The following is a 23,527-nucleotide window of genomic DNA, read 5'->3' as shown; positions in this document are numbered from 1 at the left end:
GCCATTATGCAGGATACGATGGGCCTACAGAGCCTCTATTCGTAGCATTTGTAGTACTATGGTTTCTAACAAGGTGTTTGATCCTTCCATTTTGGCTCATGAGATCTATTTTCTTTGAAATGCCTTCAAGCTTCAACCAACTAACCATGTTGATCCAAAAGGGCTGGATGATAACACTCTTCCTGCTGACCATGTACTGGACTGGTCTAGTCATTCGAACTGTAGTACGAAAACTTACAGGAAAGGGATTACAGGATGTCCGATCTGCCCCAGAGGACACAAGCGACTCAGAAAATGACAAAGCTGATTGATTTATATTTTTATATTTATTGATGTACAAATACTATTTAATTCAGTAAAATCTGAAGTTAGTGTATACTTGGATTCTTCCATCTCATGTTGTATACGAGTTTCTAAAGTTGAATTATATGATTAAGAGTAGCCTATCAGTATCTTGCAGTCTTGAGTCACCTTGACTAGTACGATTTTAGTTTCTGCAATGCCTTGCAAAGCGTTGTGTTAGTGATTAAATATTCGTGCAAATTTTGTGAAGGGTTGAGTAGTTTAGAGAGAATTTCAAAATGTTAAAAAATTTGGTGTGCATAAATTTTTATGCCATATGCTTGCCACTTGCATGAACCAAGTGTGAGCATTGTGCAAACTCGGAGTGAAAAGTGTCGGCAGGGTTGTGTCAAAGCATATTGATACTTAGCTTACCAAATGCGTAAACAAGTAATGCTTTTGTGAGTCAATACGTAACAAGGCGACCAATTTTTGACAGCATACTACCTACCCAGTACTTAAGTGTGTACAGTGCATCACACAAATGGCACACCCTGCCACGACGCATTTCGCCAATTTGCGGGGACAAAAATCATATAGGTGTCAAGGTGGCTTTACCTAAATATCCGAGAGAAATGATTTTATGGAGAGACCTGTTAGTTATTTTAGCCATACACGTCCAATAAAATACATAATTTATTTTGGCAGTTTTATACCCCAACTATTGTTATCAAATTCTTAAGAATCTCAAGATCTAGTCTTATAAGATATAATTTTAACCCTGAATGGTCAGAACTAAACCAAAAACAGCCTTGACACTGCCCCGGCTTTTATTGGTCCATTCAATGTTCTGGACCTCATGGCCACTTTACTCCTTTTATCAACCCTGCTAACTTTTATAGTCCAGATCAAATAGCCACTTCGCTGTTTTTATCATCATCATTACTAGCTAAGCTATAACTCTAGTTGATAAAAGCAAGAAGCTATAAGCCCAAGGGCTCCACCAGGGAAAATAGCCCAGTGAGGAAATGAAATAAGGAAACTTAGAGTGCCTGAGTGCACCCTCAAGCAAGAGAACTCTAACCCAATACAATAGAAGACCATGGTACAGGGGCTACGGCACAACTCGAGACTAGACAACAATGGCTTGCTTACCATACCTAGAGTGTCTTCTACCTTTACCAAGTGCAAATCAGCCACTGAACAATTACAGTGCGGTAGTTAAACCTTTGGGTGCAGGATGTTTTTTTAGGATACCTAAGTGGTGTCATGTATATGAGGAAAGATAAGAATGTGTAAGGAATAGGCCAGGATATTCAATATGGGTAAACAAAGTAAAAATGAGCCGTAACCGAAGAGGGATCCAATGTAGTACTATCTGGCCATTCAAAGGACCCAATAACTCTCTAGTGGTAGTATCTCCATGGGTTGCTGGTGCCTTGACCGACCTACTACCTTTATATGTCCCAGAACATTATATGTTTTCTCGGAACACATTACTTTTGAATGCACTTTCAATCTTTTGCCATTTCTGCAGTCTCTCTTCGCCGTCCTAGATTAACACTACCATTTAAGGTCAAGTGCAGCATAGTGCTGACATGCCAACAGTGCTCCCCCCCCCCTCTCTCTCTCTCTCTCTCTCTCTCTCTCTCTCTCTCTCTGAACGATATCTCCTTTCCATAGTGAAATTAGTATTGCTAGAAAGGAGAAAATAAGTGTAAATGAAATTATATCAGGGTGAGAACAATTAATTGCCCCACCTATAAATGTGGAAAAGGACAAGGCAAAGATTGGACGGTATGAGATGATTATAATATTTATTATCGCAAAAAGTGTATAGAGCATATATATTTAATATATATATATATATATATATATATATATATATATATATGTACACTGTATATCTATCTATCTATCTATTTACATATATATATAATGTTTATTATCGCAAAAAGTGTATGTACAGTATGTATGTGTGTATATATATATATATATATATATATATATATATATATATATATATATATATATATATATATATGTAATATATTAGTATTAAAGAAAATATAATGCAAATGCTACTGCTCTGTCTTAATTATATGAACAAAATACAATTAGCAAAGAAAGAACGGTAAAATGTGAAGGTAAAAATCAGAGAACTGTGAATAAAGGTTGAGCAGCGAGACAGTCCAAGTGGAACACACACAAAATTACCGACTTGGGAGTCAGATTTGTGAGACTACTGATAACAATATGACAGAGTTTTGAATAAATCAAGATAACGCTAAGTATGTTGACAACTCTGACAAATGAGAAAATTAATTATTCTGACAAACTTGAGGAAATTAATATATCGGTAATATGATCCTATAAGTTTCAGCTAAAATTACACTAAAAAATATACAAATTCTTAATGCACGATCTACTCCAAATGGATACATTTTTGTACAACTCACAAGACAGGATTAAAGACGAGGCACTGAGGCCGTCCGTTAGATAAGGAATAGGGGTTAGAACATCACAACAAAGACTTGAAAACTAGAATTAAAATAATCATGTGCAATGGAGACAATAAAGTAGACGCTGTAGTGATGTTTTAACTGAGAAAAATCTTTTATTTCAAATCTAGAAACCTACGTCAGGTGGGACTGCAAACTTCATACTGAAATGTGAGCCTCAAATTCGAAAGGCTATTCATAAAAAAAGGAAATAAGATTGTTACAATGGTGATCGTACATTTGCAAGTACCACGTGATCACCTGCTTCCACTGTCAAAGGTATGGAAATCTCGAAAAGGAATAATTTCACAACTGATGATAAAGTTTGTGGAAAATGTGTTGAAAATCATAGCACCAAGGAATTGAGCTCACGATGCAAAATGTATAAAATCTATTAAAACTATAATAAGATCATACGTTGAATTCGAAAAATTGTAAGCTTTATAGGCCACTCATAAATAGCAGAGGCAAGGGATAGTGACATTGCCCTATCAAGTGGGACGGAGTCCTAGAGTGACCATATATCATATGATCAGCGTCCAAGTTCCCTTTCCACCCAAGATAGGACCAGGGAGGGCCAGGCAATGGCTGCTGATGACTCAGCATAGACTTATAGGCTCCCTCAACCCCCCCCCCCCATCCTTATATCACAAGAATGGTAAGGTTACAGACACTAAAAGAATTAACGAGTCTGAGCAGGACTCGAACCCCATCTGGCAATCACCAGGCAATGACGTTACCAATCAGGCCACAACATCCCTTTAGACATGGAATTTATGGGAATAGTAGCGAATGTGGATCATGGATACTGAGTGCGTAATAAACTGTTGGAAATAAAACTATGATAATCAGAGAGGTGATAAATGATAAGTGTTTTCATATATTATCGACAGCTGAAACATGGCTTATTAATGATTTTGGCACAGCCAAGACAGCTCAAAAGGCTCCCAAATACTTTCTTTCATATTCCAAGACGGTGCTAGTGGGGAAGGGTAGTTGAGTTTTCATTCCCAAAGGCTATCCCTCACCCTAATATAGTCAAAAGAAAAACTACAACAAATTTGAATATTTTAAAATAAATTCTTCTACTTATTAAAATAAGAAAAAATCTATTGCTGTACTTTACAGCAACAAACGTAAATGCATTTATCAAGGAATTTAGTAAGCTCATTAAAATGACTGACGTGTCAATTGCGAAATTGTTTATCTGTAGAGCTCCCTATCTTTGGATGAATGACATCAAATCATGTTGCGGTTGACTTTACGCCAATGAAACAATATCCAACAGATTTAGTAGATTTGAGAATAAAGCCCTCAGAAGGATATTGGGAGTTGAATGGCAGGACAGGATTAGAAGTGAAACTATAAGAGAGATTACTCGAGTGTCAAGATGTGGATGAGATCACGACGAGGCGTAGATGGAAATGGTTTGGCCATGATCTTCACACTCCAAGAGATAAGTTCACCAAACTTTCAAATGGGTTTCACAAGGCACTAGAAGAGTTGGAAGACCCAGGCCTGCATGGCTGAGGACTATGAAGTGTGAAGTAGGAGATGATGAATGGAGAAGTATTGGATTAAAAGCTCAAGATGGAGACAACTGGCGAAATCTAACCAAGGCCATTTGCGTCAATAGGCGTGGGAGGAGGTGATGGCGATGATGATGATGATGATGCCATTAGTGAACTACTAGAATCCTACCATTTGGCTAATAATAATGATTAAAGAATAATTTAGACTAGAAACACGTTGGAATAAGTCTGAAGTGATTGAATGATTAATACTATATCAGATACTAGAGTGGAAAGGAAGTACTCTTATTTCTCCATTGAATTAACTTATAACTTTTTTATCATCTTGCTGAAAGGTAGTGACGACGATAGTAAGTTTTAGAATTAAATTTATTTCTCTCCTTAAGTGTTTATTGGTGATGTTACTAAGAAAATAATTATGTAATTGGTATTCCCTATGGTCATGGTAACATATGATTAGTGGGCTGTGTATGATCATTGTCTTATAACTATAAGATAGGCTGAATAAAAATGAATATGATAGTATGTACCTATTGATGAAAGAGTAATTGTTAAGATCTGATCTCCTTGGTTCGATGGGGAAACTTTTGACCAAAAGAGAGAAAACAAGACGTAAAGAAGGAATGGGGAGTCCATTAAAAATGAAAGCGTATGGAGGGAATAAAACGCCATAAAGTGTCAATTACTTATCAAGGAAAATTGTATAATATAAGCAAAAATTTCGGGAAGCAGCGACAGATATGAATAAGTAATCTCGTCTTCTAAATCGTATAATGGGGTTAAACAAAGCCTCACAGAAGATTATAGTAACCAAGAAATGCCGTAGATAATAATTTCTAGAGTTTTTTATAAACAAAATAGAAGCTATAGCTGCATCCTGTGTGAATATTCAAAATCAGATAGATTCCGAACCATACACCCAAACAAGATTAACATGACTTAATGTGATTAATGATAGCAGGATTATTAAAGGGACATTGTAAAAAATGTGGTTGGTAAGTTGTCTAACTCTGAAGTAATAGGAGTCACTTAAGTCTTAATTTCCGGAAATAAAACAAAATATGTACAATAACCCACCAAGTTATCAGAACCGGTCTTCCAAAATATCTAAGAGAATTTCTACATACTGTGCAACCAACAAATCGTGTTGACACGAAAATAGTTACAGATGATTTCAAACTATTAGAACCTAGATACATGTCTACTCTAGGCTACAGAGCCTTTAAATATGCGGCACCGAGACTATACAATAAGCTCCCGCGAGACATCCGAATAATTGAGGACATTAAGGCTTTCAAGAGGAAACCGAAGACTTTCTTAATCTGCGAAGTGTTTCGGTAGTGATGATCTAATAGTAAGCGAGCAATACGCATTGCGAAATGTTAAATGCTCCCGAATGAACACCATAAAACGACCGTGGAGGTCCTATAGAGAGTAGGGTTCCCCTGCTGTACAGGACCAGATAAGCAGCCCTTAAAGTAAGTACAGTAAACGTAAAGATGATTTTAGGAATAATAAACACTAGCGTTGATGACTCTATGTATCCCTAGTCTGCGAAAATGGATAAACTGCAGTTACATAATTAGAGGAGATGTCTGTTTACAGGACTTTCATAGACCTATCTCGAAACAATTATTCATTTCAAAAGAGCTAATGTACGTAATTCTTAAAACAACTAGTTAATCATTTGAGAAGAATCAAAACTTTGCCCCATAAGAAGTTGGTAAGAATGTGACATTTGTTTTCCTTTTTTTTTTTTTTTACAGAGTTGCGCATAAACTACTACTAAATGATTTGTGTTCCATTGGTACTGATGATGAAGTTGCTGAGTATCTAGAGGATTACTTGGTTGATAGAAACTATCGAGTGTAAATTGGAAATTCTAACTCATCGTACAAACCATTAAGAAGAAGGTGCCAAGAAAGTGTACAATGCCTAAGTCTATTTTCAAAATATACTCTTGGTTTATCAAAAGTATTCCAAAGACATGGAGTAAAGTTCGGGCTACTTGTGGACGATACACAATTTTACTTCATAAATGACATTGATCATAGTTGAAAAAATAAACAATATTTTTGCTTATGTTAGGGAATGGATGGCATTTAAACAAGTAAAACTAAATACTATAACTGAGTTTATGAGAGTGGCGTGCAAAATAATCTAAGAAACTTTGTTGAGTCATCCATGACAAGTTGGTCCTATCTGGTGAATTCATGACCTAGTTGTGTTACTGGAGTGTAATTTGTCCCTCAGGACTATCAAATAATGCAGTAAAAATCACCACACTCAATTTTTTTAAGGCGCATTTGCATTGACTCCAGGGGTGCCCTTTTAGCTCGGAAAAGGTTTTTGGTAGCTGATTGGTTGGACAAGATAATTCTAACCAACCAGCTAGTAGGGAACTTTTCAGAGCTAAAAGGGCACAGCTGCGAGTCGGAGCAAGTGTGCCTCACTAAATAAAAAAAAAGAGCATAGATTTCATCTAAAAACGTTGCTTTTGTAAATAAATGTCTAGAAGTGTGTTCTGTTAAGAAATTTGTATTTAACTGTGTTATTACTTGGATTGAATTTTTTAATTATCTATTACAGGTTATCCAAAGTACAACTTGAAAAGTTACAAAACGTGATAATCATAGGGACAAGACTGATTAGAGTCTCACTCCAAGGAAGGATTATGCCTGTACTGATTGAGCTACACTAGCTGTCTATCAAAACTAGAATACTTTTTAAATATAGGACTAATGACTCATCGTTTTATCAGAAACGAACGTCCAAATTTTTTTTTAAGAGAACTGCTTCATATCGGGCAGCCATCAAATCATGTTATAATACTAGTTATGGATGGTTTTAAGTCATTGGAGTCAAAATGCACTCAGACTGTAGGTTCTAGAGGTTTTAAAAATGTATATGAAGCTACTAATTGATATCTTAAAGACATATAAAATTTTCTAAAAGTAATTGAAAATTTTCTAGTTTTTGAAGTGCTATGAAAATGTGGATTTAACAATCAATGAAGACTATACTATACAAGGCTTTAAATACTTTAAAAGTTGCAAACGACAAGCTAATCTTATGGGCCCTGCAAAGTGCTGGATTTTTGTGTGTATGAAAGCATCAGATAAACATTCAATATAAAATAATTAGGCAAACATCAACCATTCCATACTCCTATTTCGACTCATTTTCTTGTCCAACAACATCATACTTATATCCAATATCCTTTCTCTTACCTTTCACATCACTTCATCCATAAAGAAATTGGACAGTGTTAAGAGATAGTACAGTCAAATCCAAATGTCCTGTCGTCTCCGGTCCCCCACTGTCACCCCCAATATCTATAGATTCCAGAACCTCAGCTGTAGAGTTTGGTAGTTAGGAGAGAGGACGGACTATAGTCCATTTCCTTTAGCGAGGCAGATTTGTACCGACTCGCACCGGTGCCCTTTTAGCTCGGAAAAGCTTCCTGATCGCTGATTGGTTAGAATTATCTCGTCCAACCAATCAGCGATCAGGAAACTTTTCCGAGCTAAAAGGGCACCGCTGCGAGTCGGTGCAAATCTGCCTCGCTAAAAGAAATGGACTATAGGTAAGGACGCCAAGAAGGGACAGGACGACGGGCGGGGGAAGTACCATTTGTTTGAGCTGTATGGTGTGTGATGGCCAAGGAAACAAAATTATATGTATGAACGCAAATTCAATATAATATCACACGATCTGATCCTAGTTTTAAGATTATAATGATTCTAACTTATATTTGCTGTGTTTTTTACTATACCCTTCTCGCGAACAACTTTTTGACAAACATTATCGATGATTAGTTTGGCAATTATTATGTCTTGACAGAAAAATCTTTGGTAAACATCTCTCTCTCTCTCTCTCTCTCTCTCTCTCTCTCTCTCTCTCTCTCTCTCTCTCTCTCTCTCTCTCTCTCTCCTATATATATATATATATATATATATATATATATATATATATATATATATATATATATATATATATATATATATATATATTATATATATATATATATATATATATATATATATATATACACAAAATTATAATTACGTTGTATATACCCACTTGTTATTCGATATAACACTAACAGAAAAGTTATTGGCTAAAATAATCAACTTTTGTATAGTTTGGAAAATTTGTCCAGACTGAAAAACCTTACTTAAACCCAATTCATGAGTCCAATAACAAATAATTTTTCTTAGATAGCATATCTACAATTGGTATGCAACAATACAGCATATATATATGAACAAGTATTTCGGGGACGGGACGAGGGGGCTGGGAACCCCCTCTCCTGTATAAAAAATCCTGTGAGACGTTATCAAAGAGATGGAGCTGGGGGGAGAGTGACTGCTCCCCGCACTCTAGTTTTGGGGTGTTTGAATGTGCGTGGATGTAGTACAATAGAGAGTAAAAGATGTGAGATTGGAAGTATGTTTAGAAGTAGAAGGATGGATGTATTGGCCTTGTGTGAGACAAAAATGAAAGGAAAGGGTGAAGTGATGTTTGGTGAAATGTCTGGTAGAGTGTCTGGGATTGAAAGGGGAAGAACGAGAGAGGGTGTGGCTTTATTGCTGAGTGAATGGATGACAGGTAAAGTAGTGGAATGGAAGGAGATATCATCTAGGTTAATGTGGGTAAGTTAAGTTGGGTAGGGAATGTTGGGCGTTTGTCAGTGCGTATGGGCCAGGTAGTGAGAAAAGTGAAGAAGAGCGGAATGAGTTCTGGAATGAATTAACTAGGTGTGTAGAAGGACTGGGCAGAAGGAATTATGTAGTTGTCATGGGTGACTTAAATGCTAGAGTGGGCGCTGGAGAGGTAAAAGGTGTCATTGGGAAGTATGGTGTACCAGGTGAAAATGAGAGTGGTGAGAGACTGGTAGATATGTGTGTTGAACAAGAGATGGTAATAAGTGCTAGCTTTTTTAAAAAGAAAGATAAAAATAAGTATACATGGGTAAGAGTGGCAAATGGAAGAGTAGTAGAAAGGGCATTAATGGATTATGTGTTGATAACTAAAAGAAGGTTTGGAAGATTGAAAGACGTGCACGTGTTTAGGGGTATGGCTAACGGTATGTCTGATCCTTTTTTGGTGGAAGGAAAATTAGTTGTAGCAAAAGAGTGGGGGAATAGAGTAGGTGGATGTAAAAGGGAGCTAGTGAGGGTTGAAGAGCTAATAAAACCGGGGGTAAAAAGTAAATATCAGGAAAGGTTGAAAATGGCATATGACGAGGTGAGAGTAAGAGAAACTGGTAATTTAGAGGAGGAGTGGAAGTTAGCAAAAGAAAATTTTGTTGGGATTGCAAGTGATGTATGTGGCAAGAAGGTTGTTGGAGGCAGCATGAGGAAGGGCAGTGAATGGTGGAATGAAGGAGTGAAGGTAAAAGTGGAAGAGAAAAAGAGGGCTTTTGAAGAATGGCTGTAGAGTAATAGTATAGAGAAGTATGAAAAATATAGAGAGAAAAAGGTGGAAGTAAAGCGCAAGGTACATGAGGCAAAGAGGGCAGCTGACCTGAGGTGGGGTCAGGGACTGGGTCAGTCATATGAAGAGAAAAAGAAGAAGTTTTGGAAAGAAGTGAAGAGAGTAAGGAAGGCTGGCGCAAGAATTGAAGAGACAGTGAAAGATGGAAATGGAAGGTTGTTAAAAGGAGAGGAGGCAAGGAAAAGGTGGGCGGAATATTTTGAAAGTTTGCTGAGTGTTGAGGATAATAGGGAGGCAGATATAATTGCTGTTCCAGGTGTTGAGGTGCCAGTGATGGGAGATGAGAATGAGAGAGAGATTACAATAGAGGAAGTGAGGAGAGCACTAGATGAAACGAGAGTAGGAAAAGCATCTGGTATGGATAGTGTGAAAGCTGAGATGTTGAAGGAAGGGGGTGTGACTGTACTTGAATGGTTGGTGAGATTGTTTAATATGTGTTTTGTGTTGTCAATGGTACCAGTAGATTGGGTTTGTGCATGTATTGTACCACTATATAAGGGTAAGGGAGATGTACATGAGTGTTGTAATTCAAGAGGTATTAGTTTGTTGAGTGTAGTTGGAAAAGTGTATGGTAGAGTAAGGATTAATAGGATTAGGGATAAAACAGAGAATGCAATCTTGGAAGTACAGGGTGGTTTTAGAAGAGGTAGGGGTTGTATGAATCAGATTTTTACAGTTAGGCAGATATGCGAGAAATATTTAGCAAAAGGTAAGGAGGTGTAAGTTGCGTTTATGGATCTGGAGAAAGCATATGATAGAGTTGATAGGGAAGCAATGTGGAATGTGATGAGGTTATATGGAGTTGGTGGAAGGTTGTTGCAAGCAGTGAGAAGTTTCTACAAAGGTAGTAAAGCATGTTAGAATAGGAAATGAAGTGAGCGATTGGTTTCCGGTGAGAGTGGGGCTGAGACAGGGATGTGTGATGTCGCCGTGGTTGTTTAACTTGTATGTTGATGGAGTGGTGAGAGAGGTGAATGCTCGAGTGCTTGGACGAGGATTAAAACTGGTAGACGAAAATGATCTTGAATGGGAGGTAAATCAGTTATTGTTTGCGGATGATACTGTACTGGTAGCAGACACAGAAGAGAAGCTTGACCGACTAGTGACAGAATTTGGAAGGGTGTGTGAGAGAAGGAAGTTGAGAGTTAATGTGGGTAAGAGTAAGGTTATGAGATGTACGAGAAGGGAAGGTGGTGCAAGGTTGAATGTCATGTTGAATGGAGAGTTACTTGAGGAGGTGGATCAGTTTAAGTACTTGGGGTCTGTTGTTGCAGCAAATGGTGGAGTGGAAGCAGATGTACGTCAGAGAGTGAATGAAGGATGCAAAGTGTTGGGGGCAGTTAAGGGAGTAGTAAAAAATAGAGGGTTGGGCATGAATGTAAAGAGAGTTCTATATGAGAAAGTGATTGTACCAACTGTGATGTATGGATCGGAGTTGTGGGGAATGAAAGTGATGGAGAGACAGAAATTGAATGTGTTTGAGATGAAGTGTCTAAGGAGTATGGCTGGTGTATCTCGAGTAGATAGGGTTAGGAACGAAGTGGTGAGGGTGAGAACGGGTGTAAGAAATGAGTTAGCGGCTAGAGTGGATATGAATGTGTTGAGGTGGTCTGGCCATGTTGAGAGAATGGAAAATGGCTGTCTACTAAAGAAGGTGATGAATGCAAGAGTTGATGGGAGAAGTACAAGAGGAAGGCCAAGGTTTGGGTGGATGGATGGTGTGAAGAAAGCTCTGGGTGATAGGAGGATAGATGTGAGAGAGGCAAGAGAGCGTGCTAGAAATAGGAATGAATGGCGAGCGATTGTGACGCAGTTCCGGTAGGCCCTGCTGCTTCCTCCGGTGCCTTAGATGACCGCGGAGGTAGCAGCAGTAGGGGATTCAGCATTATGAAGCTTCATCTGTGGTGGAATTGTGGGAGGTTGGGCTGTGGCACCCTAGCAGTACCAGCTGAACTCGGCTGAGTCCCTGGTTAGGCTGGAGGAACGTAGAGAGTAGTCCCCTTTTTGTTTTGTTTCTTTGTTGATGTCGGCTACCCCCCAAAATTGGGGGAAGTGCCTTGATATATGGATGGATGGATTTCGGGGAACACTAGTTTTTGTGTGAGCAGTCAATCATCAGAGAGCAACTACAAATAATCTTCATATTTATTTATATCTCCTCTAGCTTACCCTACTTAAGGTTCGGTTAGGTGGATTTATGGTTTTTCTTAGTCTCGTTTTTTTATTCTTATTTTTTAAGATACAGTTTATATTGAGGTATGAAGTTTTGTTCCACCACAAATGAAATCTACTGCATTCTGTGGATCCTATGAAGACAAGTCACTTAATGCTTGAAATATTTGCATGATAGAATATCTCTATGATAGTTACTGACTACATGTTAATAACAATGAGACAAATTGGGTGAAAGCTGGGCAGATTAGGATGACTGCATTCACGTATACAAAATGTAATATTGTTTTAATTGCTACCATAGTAAGGAACACATGTTGATTCTATGTTCCCACTGAATAAGCTCTGGTTCCTGCGTTAATTTCCTGGTTAACAAGCATTTATATTCAGTTAGTATTGAAGATGGCTGATAAGAGACATCATAATTTCATAGTTGTCTTCATTTAGATTATATGACCCCAGGAGTATAGTGTAAAAACTAGACTACAGTGACAAAATGCAGTTGCTTAGCTTACTGAATACAAATACTTGCTGAAAAGTAAAGAAAAATTTTCATTATTCTAATTCTAATTCAAGAATCATTCATATATACAATGTAAACTAAACGCCCTTTAGTTTGATGTCTATCCACTATTATTATTATTATTATTATTATTATTATTACTAGCTAAGCTACAACCCTAGTTGGAAAAGCAAGATGCTATAAACCCAAGCAGAATGAAGTATTAACACCCACAAATGAAATGCGCTCTTGTTTAGATGGCTTAGCATTTTCGTTGCTCTCCCACGTCCCATTAACGAACCATTATTGCCCAGAGGTTCTCTATGGGGTTGAGGATGCACCCTCTTGGGGGCCAGTTTATTACCTGGATATCTGGGTGATGCTATAAAAAGGCTCTAACTACTCTGTTAGTATGGATGGGGCTATTATCGTGCACTAGAACAATTGGTTGGAGATTGGTAAAGGCCATGGCTCACACTGTGGGAAGGAGGACATCCACATCATCATTGCTCGTGGACCTTCCAAATAATCATCCAACTACACTGATTAATACGAACTTTTCCACTAATAGCTCTTTTCTGGATATTTGTCTCACCATAGCGGGTATTCGGTCACCTCCAGCAATGCCTTGTTTGTGCATCCAATGATGCAAGATATTTTTCATCTGTATAGATGACATTTTTCCAAAAAGGAGTAATCAACGTGGAAATATTATAAAGGAAATCCAAGGCGATATCCCAAGTGTTTCTTTGTCATTTTTTCTTTACTGGTCAGTATGTGATTATGAATACCATCTTCATGGAATCATGGTCTTGATGACCGACTGCTCACATAAACAATTGTGTTTCCTGAAATACTTATTTATATAAGCTGAATTGTTGCATACCAATTGTAGATATTCCATCTAATGAAAACGATTTGTTATTGGACTCGTGAATATGCTATGAGTAAGGTTTTTCAGTCTGGAAAAAATTTCCAAACGATATCAAAGTTCATTATTTTAGGCAATAACTTTTCTGTTAGAATGTTATATCGAATACCACAACAAATGGGTCTATACAACGTATTTATTATTTGGAATCTTTGCCGAAAATATTATGGTGAATTACTTTGAAACAAAATGCCTCCTTCCGCTTAACAGCTATAAAAACATACTCTGGTATATCCCACACTTTACGCCTTTAGAATCCCCCTTTCAATATATATATATATATATATATATATATATATATATATATATATATATAATATATATATATATATATATATATATATATATATATATATATATATATATATAATATATATATATATATATATATATGAGAGAGAGAGAGAGAGAGAGAGAGAGAGAGAGAGAGAGAGAGAGAGAGAGAGAGAGAGAGAGAGAGAGAGAGAGAGCTACTCCTAACTTGTGTTTTATAGTTTTCAATCGGGGCAAAACACAATGTCAAACTAAACATCGATAATATTTGTTAAAAGGTTGTATGCGAGAATGGTGTAGCAAATATCACATCAAATACACTACATAATTGCAAGTTAAGTATCATTATAATGAAATAATTAGGAACTACGAAATTATATTGAATTTACGTTCATACATAATGTTTTGCGTTTTCCCAGCCATCACAGCTCACAGCTCTAACAAGTAGTACTTCCCCCTTCCTGGCGTCCTGCCCCCGCTCGTTTCCCACCCCCATGTCTGGCGTCTGGCTTTCGCCTGTTTCCTACCCCCTAACAACCGAACTCTTCTACACCTGAAATTCTGGAATCTATAAAAATTGGGGGTGACAGAGGGGGGACTGGAGACAAGACTTTAGCATTGGACTGTACATACACCCATTTTTCACACCAAATCTTGCACCCAATCAGTCATTTTCCTACCTACATACTCTAACATACTATTAACTATCATGAAAAATAACTAACTTTTTAACTACTCTATTATATAACTATACAAACCCGAGTAGTTTGAAAAGTAACGAATTTTTTTTATCGTGACTAGGAACAGTCATTAAATCTTTAACAATGTTGGCGTGGTAGTTAGCAGGAGGTAGGGAGGGAGACACCCCCTCACCCCAATTATATCATATCACTTCTGATCTTGATCTAAAGGATTACACAGGTGGTTGAGGTGCTAAGTGTAACTTTAAGGACTGAGGTTTGTGAAGTCAAGTAAAAGAAAAATTTCCTTTGAAATATGGCATTTGCATGGACACATACACAAACAATTTTCCTTTAAATAGGAGATTTATCCTTATGTGGGAGGCTGTCCTCTAGAATCAGACTGGATGGTTCTTTCCTTCCTGGTCCTATACGAGAGCAAGGGCTGTAGAAGAAAGTGATGTAAAAGCTTTTATGGTCTTGGGCAGTAATGACAAAGGAAAATCATTACAAGGTCACATAAATCGAAATAACGTCAGAAATACTGGACCAAACATCAAGACTAATGTGAATGGAAGACAAATGGAAGACACTGACCCATCCTCACTTGTAAAGAAGGTGGAGAAGTGCCTTTATCTTCAGAACACACTCGGAGCCAGAAGGAGGGCTAACAGGGTATTACTTTATGTCCTGCTAGTGATAAAGAGGGTTGGGGCACTCATATGAGATGACAAATCCTGCAATGTAGTACAGACAGACCCTCCAGGAGCTCAGAGTCAAACGTCTGTCAGCAGCAATAACTGGGTTTTCATAACATTTCCTTACTAGGAAGGAGCACAATTCATACCTCTTGGCAAAGCAGCAATGTAGTCTCTGCCTCTCTGGACTTTCACGAGAGCTAATAGAGCATGCCACCAATCAACAATTTAAACCATCCTAGTTTCCCATAGAGGTACCAGGGAGGTGGACAATACTATCCTCTTTCCCTGGACAATGTAGGTATTTGATCCCTAGACGGACTGTTACTGGTTGCCTGTATTACAAAATCACAAACCAAACGACAGATTCAGGAATGTAAAAACGATGTTTAGGAAAGTAAGAGGATCTGTTCCATGTCTGTAGTTATTCCCTGGCACCATAGAAATACTAAGAAAGGGACAACACAGTGCATCCCTTCCTGATGATTGACCTGGCTCAGTGCTTAAAAACAAAGCAGCTTAGTGCTTGAAGTTATGCCCCTTCTCTTAGAATACAATTCCCATACTCAAGGAAGAACCTCGGGTTACACCCAAAAGATGGCGATGATACAGTCACAAGCGTATGGGTGAGCACAATTACACATGTGAATACCTCACTGTGCCCTAAAAGCTATAAGGAGAACAGTGATTGTGCTATTGGTAGCATAAACGTGTCAAAACAGTCTCCCCCAGATGCAACAGACATGAGGAGACAGAATATTTATACTCGATTGTAGTTACACAAGGTAATGTCTCATTGCTCATGTGACAGATGAGACCAATCACTCGTTCCTCTCGCCCCCAGTCCTCTTTTGCACAAACATGATGGACCATCACCACAAACCATCTACCTTCCCTTCAATACTGAAGTATCTCCTGGGACAGAGACAAAAGGCGTTTCTCGAGCATTGAGGAAAATGGAAAGAAGAAGCCCTTCATCCTGGCTGACAGTGTGGGTTCTCGGTTCCATATGTTCCTGTACTTTGAACCAAGTTACCTTCCCTGGCTGCATCAACCCTCAGCAGCGCACCGTCTCTTATGTGTGAGGATCAAGATCATTCAGAGCCTCATAACTCTTTGCAATTGGTCTTCTTAGACTTCTTCTAAGCAACAGTGTTAGAAAAATTGGACGAAAACAAGGGGGGAAGAAAATCTGGAAGGGGAAGAACAATCACGTTTCTTTCCCTTGCCAGCCTTCTTCAGAGATGAATCTGGTCACCCAACAATAACATTCTCATGAATGAAGAAGCCACAGAGCTTCCTCTAAAAGGAAAGGGCCGTTCCGACGTCTGTGAATGACACCACAAGGAACTAATATCTGGTACAGATATGACAAATCATACCGAGCACCTCTCTCAACAAAGGAAAAGGATTGGATCCTTACCCTCGATTGCCTCAGGAGTTGATGACTGCTCCAGGAAGGACTGTTCACCCGAGCTGATGCGAACAGCTAACTTCTACAAGAGTTTTACCTTCTACTGACTGACATCAAACGCAAGGATCACTCAGAAAAAAAGGATAAGCAAATCAATAATTGCAAATTTACTTTTGAGAAACACATTAGGTATGTCTCTTCTTCAATTGCACAAAAAATTGACTTATTGAGAAAGTCTTGTAAGATTTTTGGTGATCAATCTATTCTGAATAAGTGTTTTAATTCTTTTATTCTGCATTGTTTCGAGTATTGTTCTCCTACCTGGTCTTCAGCTGCTAATTACCATCTTAATTTGTTGGACAGGAACTTACATCTATTATATTTCTTACTCTTAATCTAGAAATTAATCTCTGGCACTGTCGCTCAATTACTTCATTATGCATGTTGCATAAGATTTTTCATAATTCTGACCATCCTTTACATTCAGACCTTCCCTGACAGCACCATCCTGTTTGTAACACTAGGTAGGCAGTTAATGCTAAAAGTCATACCTTTTAAATCTTGAGGCTCAATATTACTGTTCTAAAAGTTTTATTCCAGGTGTGACCAAATTGTGCAATGATCTTCCTAATCATCTGTACTCTTATCAGCTAAAGACAAAAGTGACATGATACAGTCGGGCAAACAAACTATATTAAACCATCAAGAGGAAGTTAGCTTAATGAATAACAAGATGTACTTGTGGCAAAGCAAATTTAGTATGTTTAATTCGCCATTTTTGCTTATGATACTGTATTGAAAACCTAACTGTATAAGCTCTTGTTCTATTTTACTTTTCTCAAGGGAATACAACTGTTACTTTTTTGTGAAGGTGAATAAGCAAACAATACTTGAGAAAAGACAAGGGTTCAGACTTCAGATGGATTAGCTGGAGGGATGATGGATTTTATGGCGAGAATCAAACGACCTGAATTAATACTGCTTCTAAGTTGGTTTGTAGCTCAAAATTTGGTTTCTTTTCAAAACATGTGATACTTAAATTGCAAAATACATTAATATCAATGAGAGAGAGAGAGAGAGAGAGAGAGAGAGAGAGAGAGAGAGAGAGAGAGAGAGAGAGAGAGAGAGAGAGAGAGAGAGGGGGGGGGGATTGGATGTGTATAAAGATAAGCCATTATGCAACTAAATGGATGTTGTGTAAGCAATATGAATAACAAATTTCAAAATAACAACACTTATCTGGAAACTGTTTATGATAATTATGACCTAAATTTCAAAATCTAAAAAGTTATGCTTAAATCTAGACAATAGAATTCATTGTCCAAGATATCCTATGACATGCTAGTATAATGAAAAGCTAAGATACTGTGGCCAGCATAACTGAAAATTTTTAAGAGCATGGAATGGCCTTAAGAGCAGCATGGAGGTCATTGAGCTGTTCAGTATACCTTTCCGGTGTAATGATCTGTTTCTCCCCCGTCCGAATTTCCCCCAGGGGAAATATGGCCCAGGATATATATTCCCCCCAGGGGAACTTTGTCCCAGGAATATTCCCCCCTCTGGCCCAAGATTCCCCCTTTGCTTGGTGGAGGTAACCATTATTTCGGATGGGGGGAAAAACAGACCATTACACCGGGTCATAAAAGTAAGTAATTAATTTCTTTAATTTTAATGTTTTTAGAGTGCACAGTTCAACATTACCTCTTGCCAGTACAAGTTTGTGACCTGGGAAGGGGGTCCGAGGCTAGGGGTTGTGACCAGGGAAGGGGTAGGGGGCTTGCCCCGGCTACGGGTTGTGACCTGAGAAGGAGTTCTGTGGGCTTGGCCCCCCCTAGGGGTTGTGACCTGGAAACTTCTAGGTTAGGTTAGGTGGGTTTGTTAGGTTCTGTACCCTTTTGTACCTTTTTATATTTTGTGTAAAGGGTATATGGCAAAATCCCTTTAAAATACACGTTGTTATTATCGTAGCATTGCTAACGTTAGCAATGGCATATTAACGTTGGTAACGGTGCGTAACATTGTATATACTGTATATATATTCCTAATATTTTGTCAAACTTACTGTTGATTATTGAATTCATCAAAATAGTTTCTCTGTAAGGGAGGGTGGGGGAGAAATGGCCTAAGGGGGGGGGGAATATCTTGGGGCTGAAATTCCCCCTGGGGGAATAACAGCCCGGGCTGCTTTTCCCAGGGGGAAATCGATACAAGGCTAATTTTCTCTGGGGGAATTTCAGTCAGGGGGGAAAAATTTCCTGCTACACCAGCTATTCCCTTTATCAGTTAGCAACAGAAGGGTATAAATACATGTAATTTACTACTAGAGGTATTGTTATTAAACCCGTTTCTGAGTCAACACTTTCTGATTATACAGCCAAAAACAAAATATTTCCATTGAAAAATAAAATCACAGTTTTCTTAACCATTCACAATGTCCTAATACTACATAGCACCAGCAGTAAACCATTTATAAAACTTACTGAATTTATATCTTTAAATGTCAATAGGCTGTGTACCCTTGGGCAGTAAACACCTTCCATATGATAAACCTTTGAAAATTATATATTAATTTTCTAAAATATTAAATAAAACTAAGTCTGAGCATTGTCCAATTCTACTCTGTCTGGTAAAGGTCCTAGAAATAATTATTCAATAAAAACATTATTTACACCCTTTCCATACAAAAGATTTCTTAGTACATCTCCCTAAAACTATGAATATTCCAGTCCTTTGGGCTGATACTGTAAGAGTATCCTTTCTGTTTATTCTACATAATTCATTGGACAAAACATTATAAATTTCTAGCCACTAAACCGTAATTCAACGGAGTAACGCCAACATATTCTGAAGAGAGAATATATTACTTGCACACCTTAAATATGTTAAAAATATTGTGGCCATAGGAGCAAAAACCCAACCTAACCTAACACTTGAAAATGTTGTCCCGACCGGAACTATAATAATACCGGAAGTTCATCAGACAAGAGCCTATACTATAAAACCTAAACATAATTTCCATAAAAAAAAAATTTTTTTTTTTTGGATGCACAATCACACGTAAGCAAAATTACACTAGAACAGTAAACAAAATACGTGTACTTTGACAAAGTAATTCTACCCTATCTGCTTGGATACCGTAAAACATTGATAAAAAAAAAAAAAACAGACTTAATTTACCTTGACATCACTATGAGAAAATCAACGTTCTCTGGCGGTTAATGTTGGTCTGTATCCCGAAATTTAACACAAAATTCAACGTCCACATTACAAATATTTTCCTCACACAGAATACAATACTCTTTTACAATATAGGTGTTAACCAGGGAGGTAACGCTTGCACTACAGTTGCCAAGTACGGAATAATCTCAGCCAGACAGGTACACTACAACGACGACTTTCAGTTCGTTAGTTGGTAACACGATCCTTGAAAATTAACACAAGTTATTTAAAAGAGGACGTTATAAAAAATTTACTCTTAATTATGATATATCGTAACTATAATAATACTTTGAATGGATCAAATAACACTATATAGGAGATATGTCACCATTCAAATACAGTCAAATAGAACGCCACCAGACGACACAGTTTTGATGCAATTTTTCCAAATTGTTTCGCTATTTTCTAAGCGAACATCTTAACATTATTTTGTTTAGAATATATAATTAGTGTTTACTAAGTAATTTCATTAATCAATGCACTTTGTACCTATATTTCCTATTCTGAATACGATTTTTTTCTGACAGTTCTTCAAGTATAGGCTTTATTATTATTATTATTATTATTATTATTATTATTATTATTATTATTATTATTACTTGCTAAGCTACAACCCTAATCGGAAAAACAGAATGCTATTAGCCCAGGGACTCCAAATAGGGAAAATAGTACAGTGAGGAAAGGAAACAAGGAAAAATAAAATATCTTGAGAAGAGTAACAACATTAAAATAAATATCTCCTACATAAACTTTACACACTTCAACAAAACAAGAGTGTGGGATCCGTGTGTACGATATGTTTTCCCGCGCAGTTATAAAGACGTGCGGAGCCTGTTGCAGGCCCTTGTAATCTGGGTATCTGATTATTAAACAATGAATCGTCATCGACTCTTCTTCCTCAACCCCAAGATGGCGCAGTGAGATATGAACCTACGCCTGTGGAGCGTAGATCAGGATGGCACCACCTATTAGACCTCGTCTTGCAACGCCCTCCAGGAGGGCCATCGCAACTTCGTCACTTCGTCAGGCCCGCGACACCATTATCTCCCAGCAACAAGCTATCATTGCACTGCAAACCCAGGTGGCTAACCTGCCGGTAGCCAGAGTGCCACGGGTGTCCAATGCTTCAGCTCCTGAGAAGTGTGATGTGGAAATGTCTTCAGCGGCGTTCAGGACATGGAGGCGGTCTATGGAGTGCTGGATACACCTGAACAGGTGGCCTAGTTTGGAGGCCGTCATGCACATCCGTCTTCTGTGTGTGCCAGCTCTACAGAGAGCTTTAGATGCAAAGTTCTCAGCGGCCCAATGGTCATGTGAGAGCCCCAAGGAGGCATTAGATAGCGTTGAAAAGCTAGTACTACGGTCATCCAACCAAGCAGTGCTATGGAGCGAATTCTTTAATGATGTTCAGGCCACGGATGAGCCTATCAATGTGTATTTTCAAAGGTGTTCTCAGTTAGCTCTAGATTGCAAGTTCGAGTGCCCACAGTGTAATTCCGATCTGTCTGAATATATGCTATTGCGTAAAGTGATGGTAGGGTTGAATAATTTAGTGCTTAAAAGAGAAATTTTTCAAAGTTATCATAGGTATGATAGCGTAGACGCCCTCAGGGCACAGTGCATAGCATTTGAAGCTGCGGTTAGGGATGTAGGTGAGAGCGGGAAAATTTCCCGCCAAATTGCAAGTTATCCGCCAGTCGAGGCAGCCAATGTCACGGAGGAGGGGGAGTGTGCAGCCGCCACTATCCACCGTGCTGTGCATCGTACGCCGCCAACGAGGTGCGGCAACTGTGGCAGTTCGCACTCTGATAAGAATTCGTGTTTGGCCAAAGGTGTTACTTGTTATAATTGCCAGAAAGTGGGGCATTTGAAGAAATGCTGTAGGGGCAAACGTAAGGTCCTGCCAGAAGTATCTAGTGCTGTAGTGATTGCATCTACCGCCGTTGCGGGACAACCGTTATTAAATGTATCAGTGTCAGTGCCGGGGGGGAGGGAGTGTGTACCCACCACCGCCGTTGCCGATACGGGGGCCCAGGTTTGCGTCGCTGGCAGCGAGCTGTTGCAGCTGCTGCACCTCGACCCCGCGAAAGTTGAAAAGCAGCAGACGCTGAGAGATGTTGCAGGCATTCGTTTGAAGTGTTTAGGGGCAACTAAGTGTTGTGTATCATTAAATGGTCGATCCTCTATGCAGGAGATTTTCTTCGTGAATTCTGCAACAAATTTATACTTGTCATTGTCAATGTGTAAAGAGTTGGGTCTAGTCCCAGCTACGTTCCCCTATCATCTCGCCAGTGTTGCCACCGTTGATACAGTAGAGGAGGTGGATCTCTCACGTCCGACAGTGTTACCATTCCCCCCGCTGGAAGAAAACGTTCCCTTACTTCAAGATTGGCTACTCCAACGTTTTTCGGCGACAACCTTCAACACCTCCAAGTCACCCCTCCCAGTTATGGAGGGCCCACCCCACCGCATCCACCTCGTCACCGGGGCCATACCCTATGCTTGCCACACACCTGCAGCGGTCCCAAAGCACTGGGAAGATGAAGTCAAGGCTCAGCTGGAGGAGGACGTACGTAGGGGCATCATCCAGCCAGTACCACCGGGGGAGGCCACAGAGTGGTGCGCCAGAATGGTAGTAGTGGCCAAAAAGGATGGCCACCCGAGGAGGACAGTGGATTATCAGCGCTTAAATGCATGTTGCAAGAGGGAAACGCACCATACACCAGCACCCTTTGATATAGTATCTGGTGTACCTGTTCGAAGCTATAAGACTGTTGCAGATGCGTTCTGGGGTTTCCACCAGGTGGAGTTGGATGAGGACAGCCGAAGACTGACAACTTTCATAACCCCATGGGGCAGGTACCAGTATCGTCGCACCCCGATGGGCCACTGTGCAGCTTCCGATGCCTACACTCGACGGTTTGATGACGCAATTATGGATATTCCTCGCAAGTACAAGTGTGTAGACGACACCCTTCTGCATGACATAAGTGTTGAGGGAGCATTTTGGCACACCTTTGATTTTCTGGCTACCTGCGCGAAGAAAGGCATTACCCTAAAACCAGAAAAGTTCTCATTTTGCAGGAGAGAGGCTACCTTTGTTGGTTTTCACCTGGGGTGGGACTCGTATGAGCCTACAAGTGAAAGGTTGGCTGCCATAAGAGACTTTCCCATGCCAGCCCAACCATCAGTTACGGATATCAGATCCTGGTATGGTTTCGTCAACCAGCTGGCACCCTTTTTGGCCACCGCGCCCCTCATGGAGCCCTTCCGGGAACTACTGAAGAAATCTACAGGAAAGAAGGTATATTGGGACGAACAACTGCAACACAAGTTCCGACAGGCTCAAGATATTATTTGTCGGCTGGCAAAGGATGGACTACGGTATTACGACAAGACTAGGCCTACAGCAGTAATCACAGATTGGAGTAGGGAAGGTATAGGTTTCGTTGTCCTGCAACAGTACTGTGGTTGTACCTCCCTAGAGACCCCTTTTTGTTGCAAAGGGGGTTGGCGGCTGGCTCTGTGTGGGAGTCGTCACCTGTCTGCTGCCGAATCCGGATACGCAGCAGTGGAAGGAGAAGCTTTGGCAGTGGCCTGGTGTCTACGGAAAGCAAGATTGTTTCTGTTGGGATGCCCCTCCCTCATTATCGTAACAGACCACCGCCCACTAGTGAAGCTTTTGGGGGATAGGGCCCTCACAGATGTGGTGAACCCAAGGTTATTCCGCCTTAAAGAAAAGACTCTGCAATATAAGTTCACAATAAAGTACCTGCCAGGAAAGTGGAATTCAGCAGCCGATTTTCTATCTCGGTACCCCTCCC

The 23,527-nt window shown here is 39.2% G+C and overlaps 1 protein-coding gene and 1 pseudogene across 1 annotated transcript in view; one reads left to right on the top strand and one right to left on the bottom strand.

The window, feature by feature from the left end:
- LOC137616281 (ceramide synthase 2-like) overlaps positions 1 to 982 on the top strand; it is an 11,583-nt gene extending 10,601 nt beyond the window's left edge. Inside the window, exon 2 of the mRNA XM_068345914.1 lies at positions 1 to 982. This exon is cut by the window's left edge and continues 754 nt beyond it. Within this exon, the coding sequence (XP_068202015.1) occupies positions 1 to 311 (311 nt within the window). The 3' untranslated portion in view covers positions 312 to 982.
- The window catches only part of LOC137616288 (microfibril-associated glycoprotein 4-like), a 208,855-nt pseudogene that overhangs the window by 60,543 nt on the left and 124,785 nt on the right, over positions 1 to 23,527 (bottom strand).

This window comes from Palaemon carinicauda, chromosome 22, assembly GCF_036898095.1.
Source record: "Palaemon carinicauda isolate YSFRI2023 chromosome 22, ASM3689809v2, whole genome shotgun sequence".
In the NCBI taxonomy this organism is placed as follows: Eukaryota; Metazoa; Arthropoda; class Malacostraca; order Decapoda; family Palaemonidae; genus Palaemon; species Palaemon carinicauda.
Note: the sequence above shows the minus strand (reverse complement) of the source record. Positions and strands in the feature narration are given on the sequence as shown.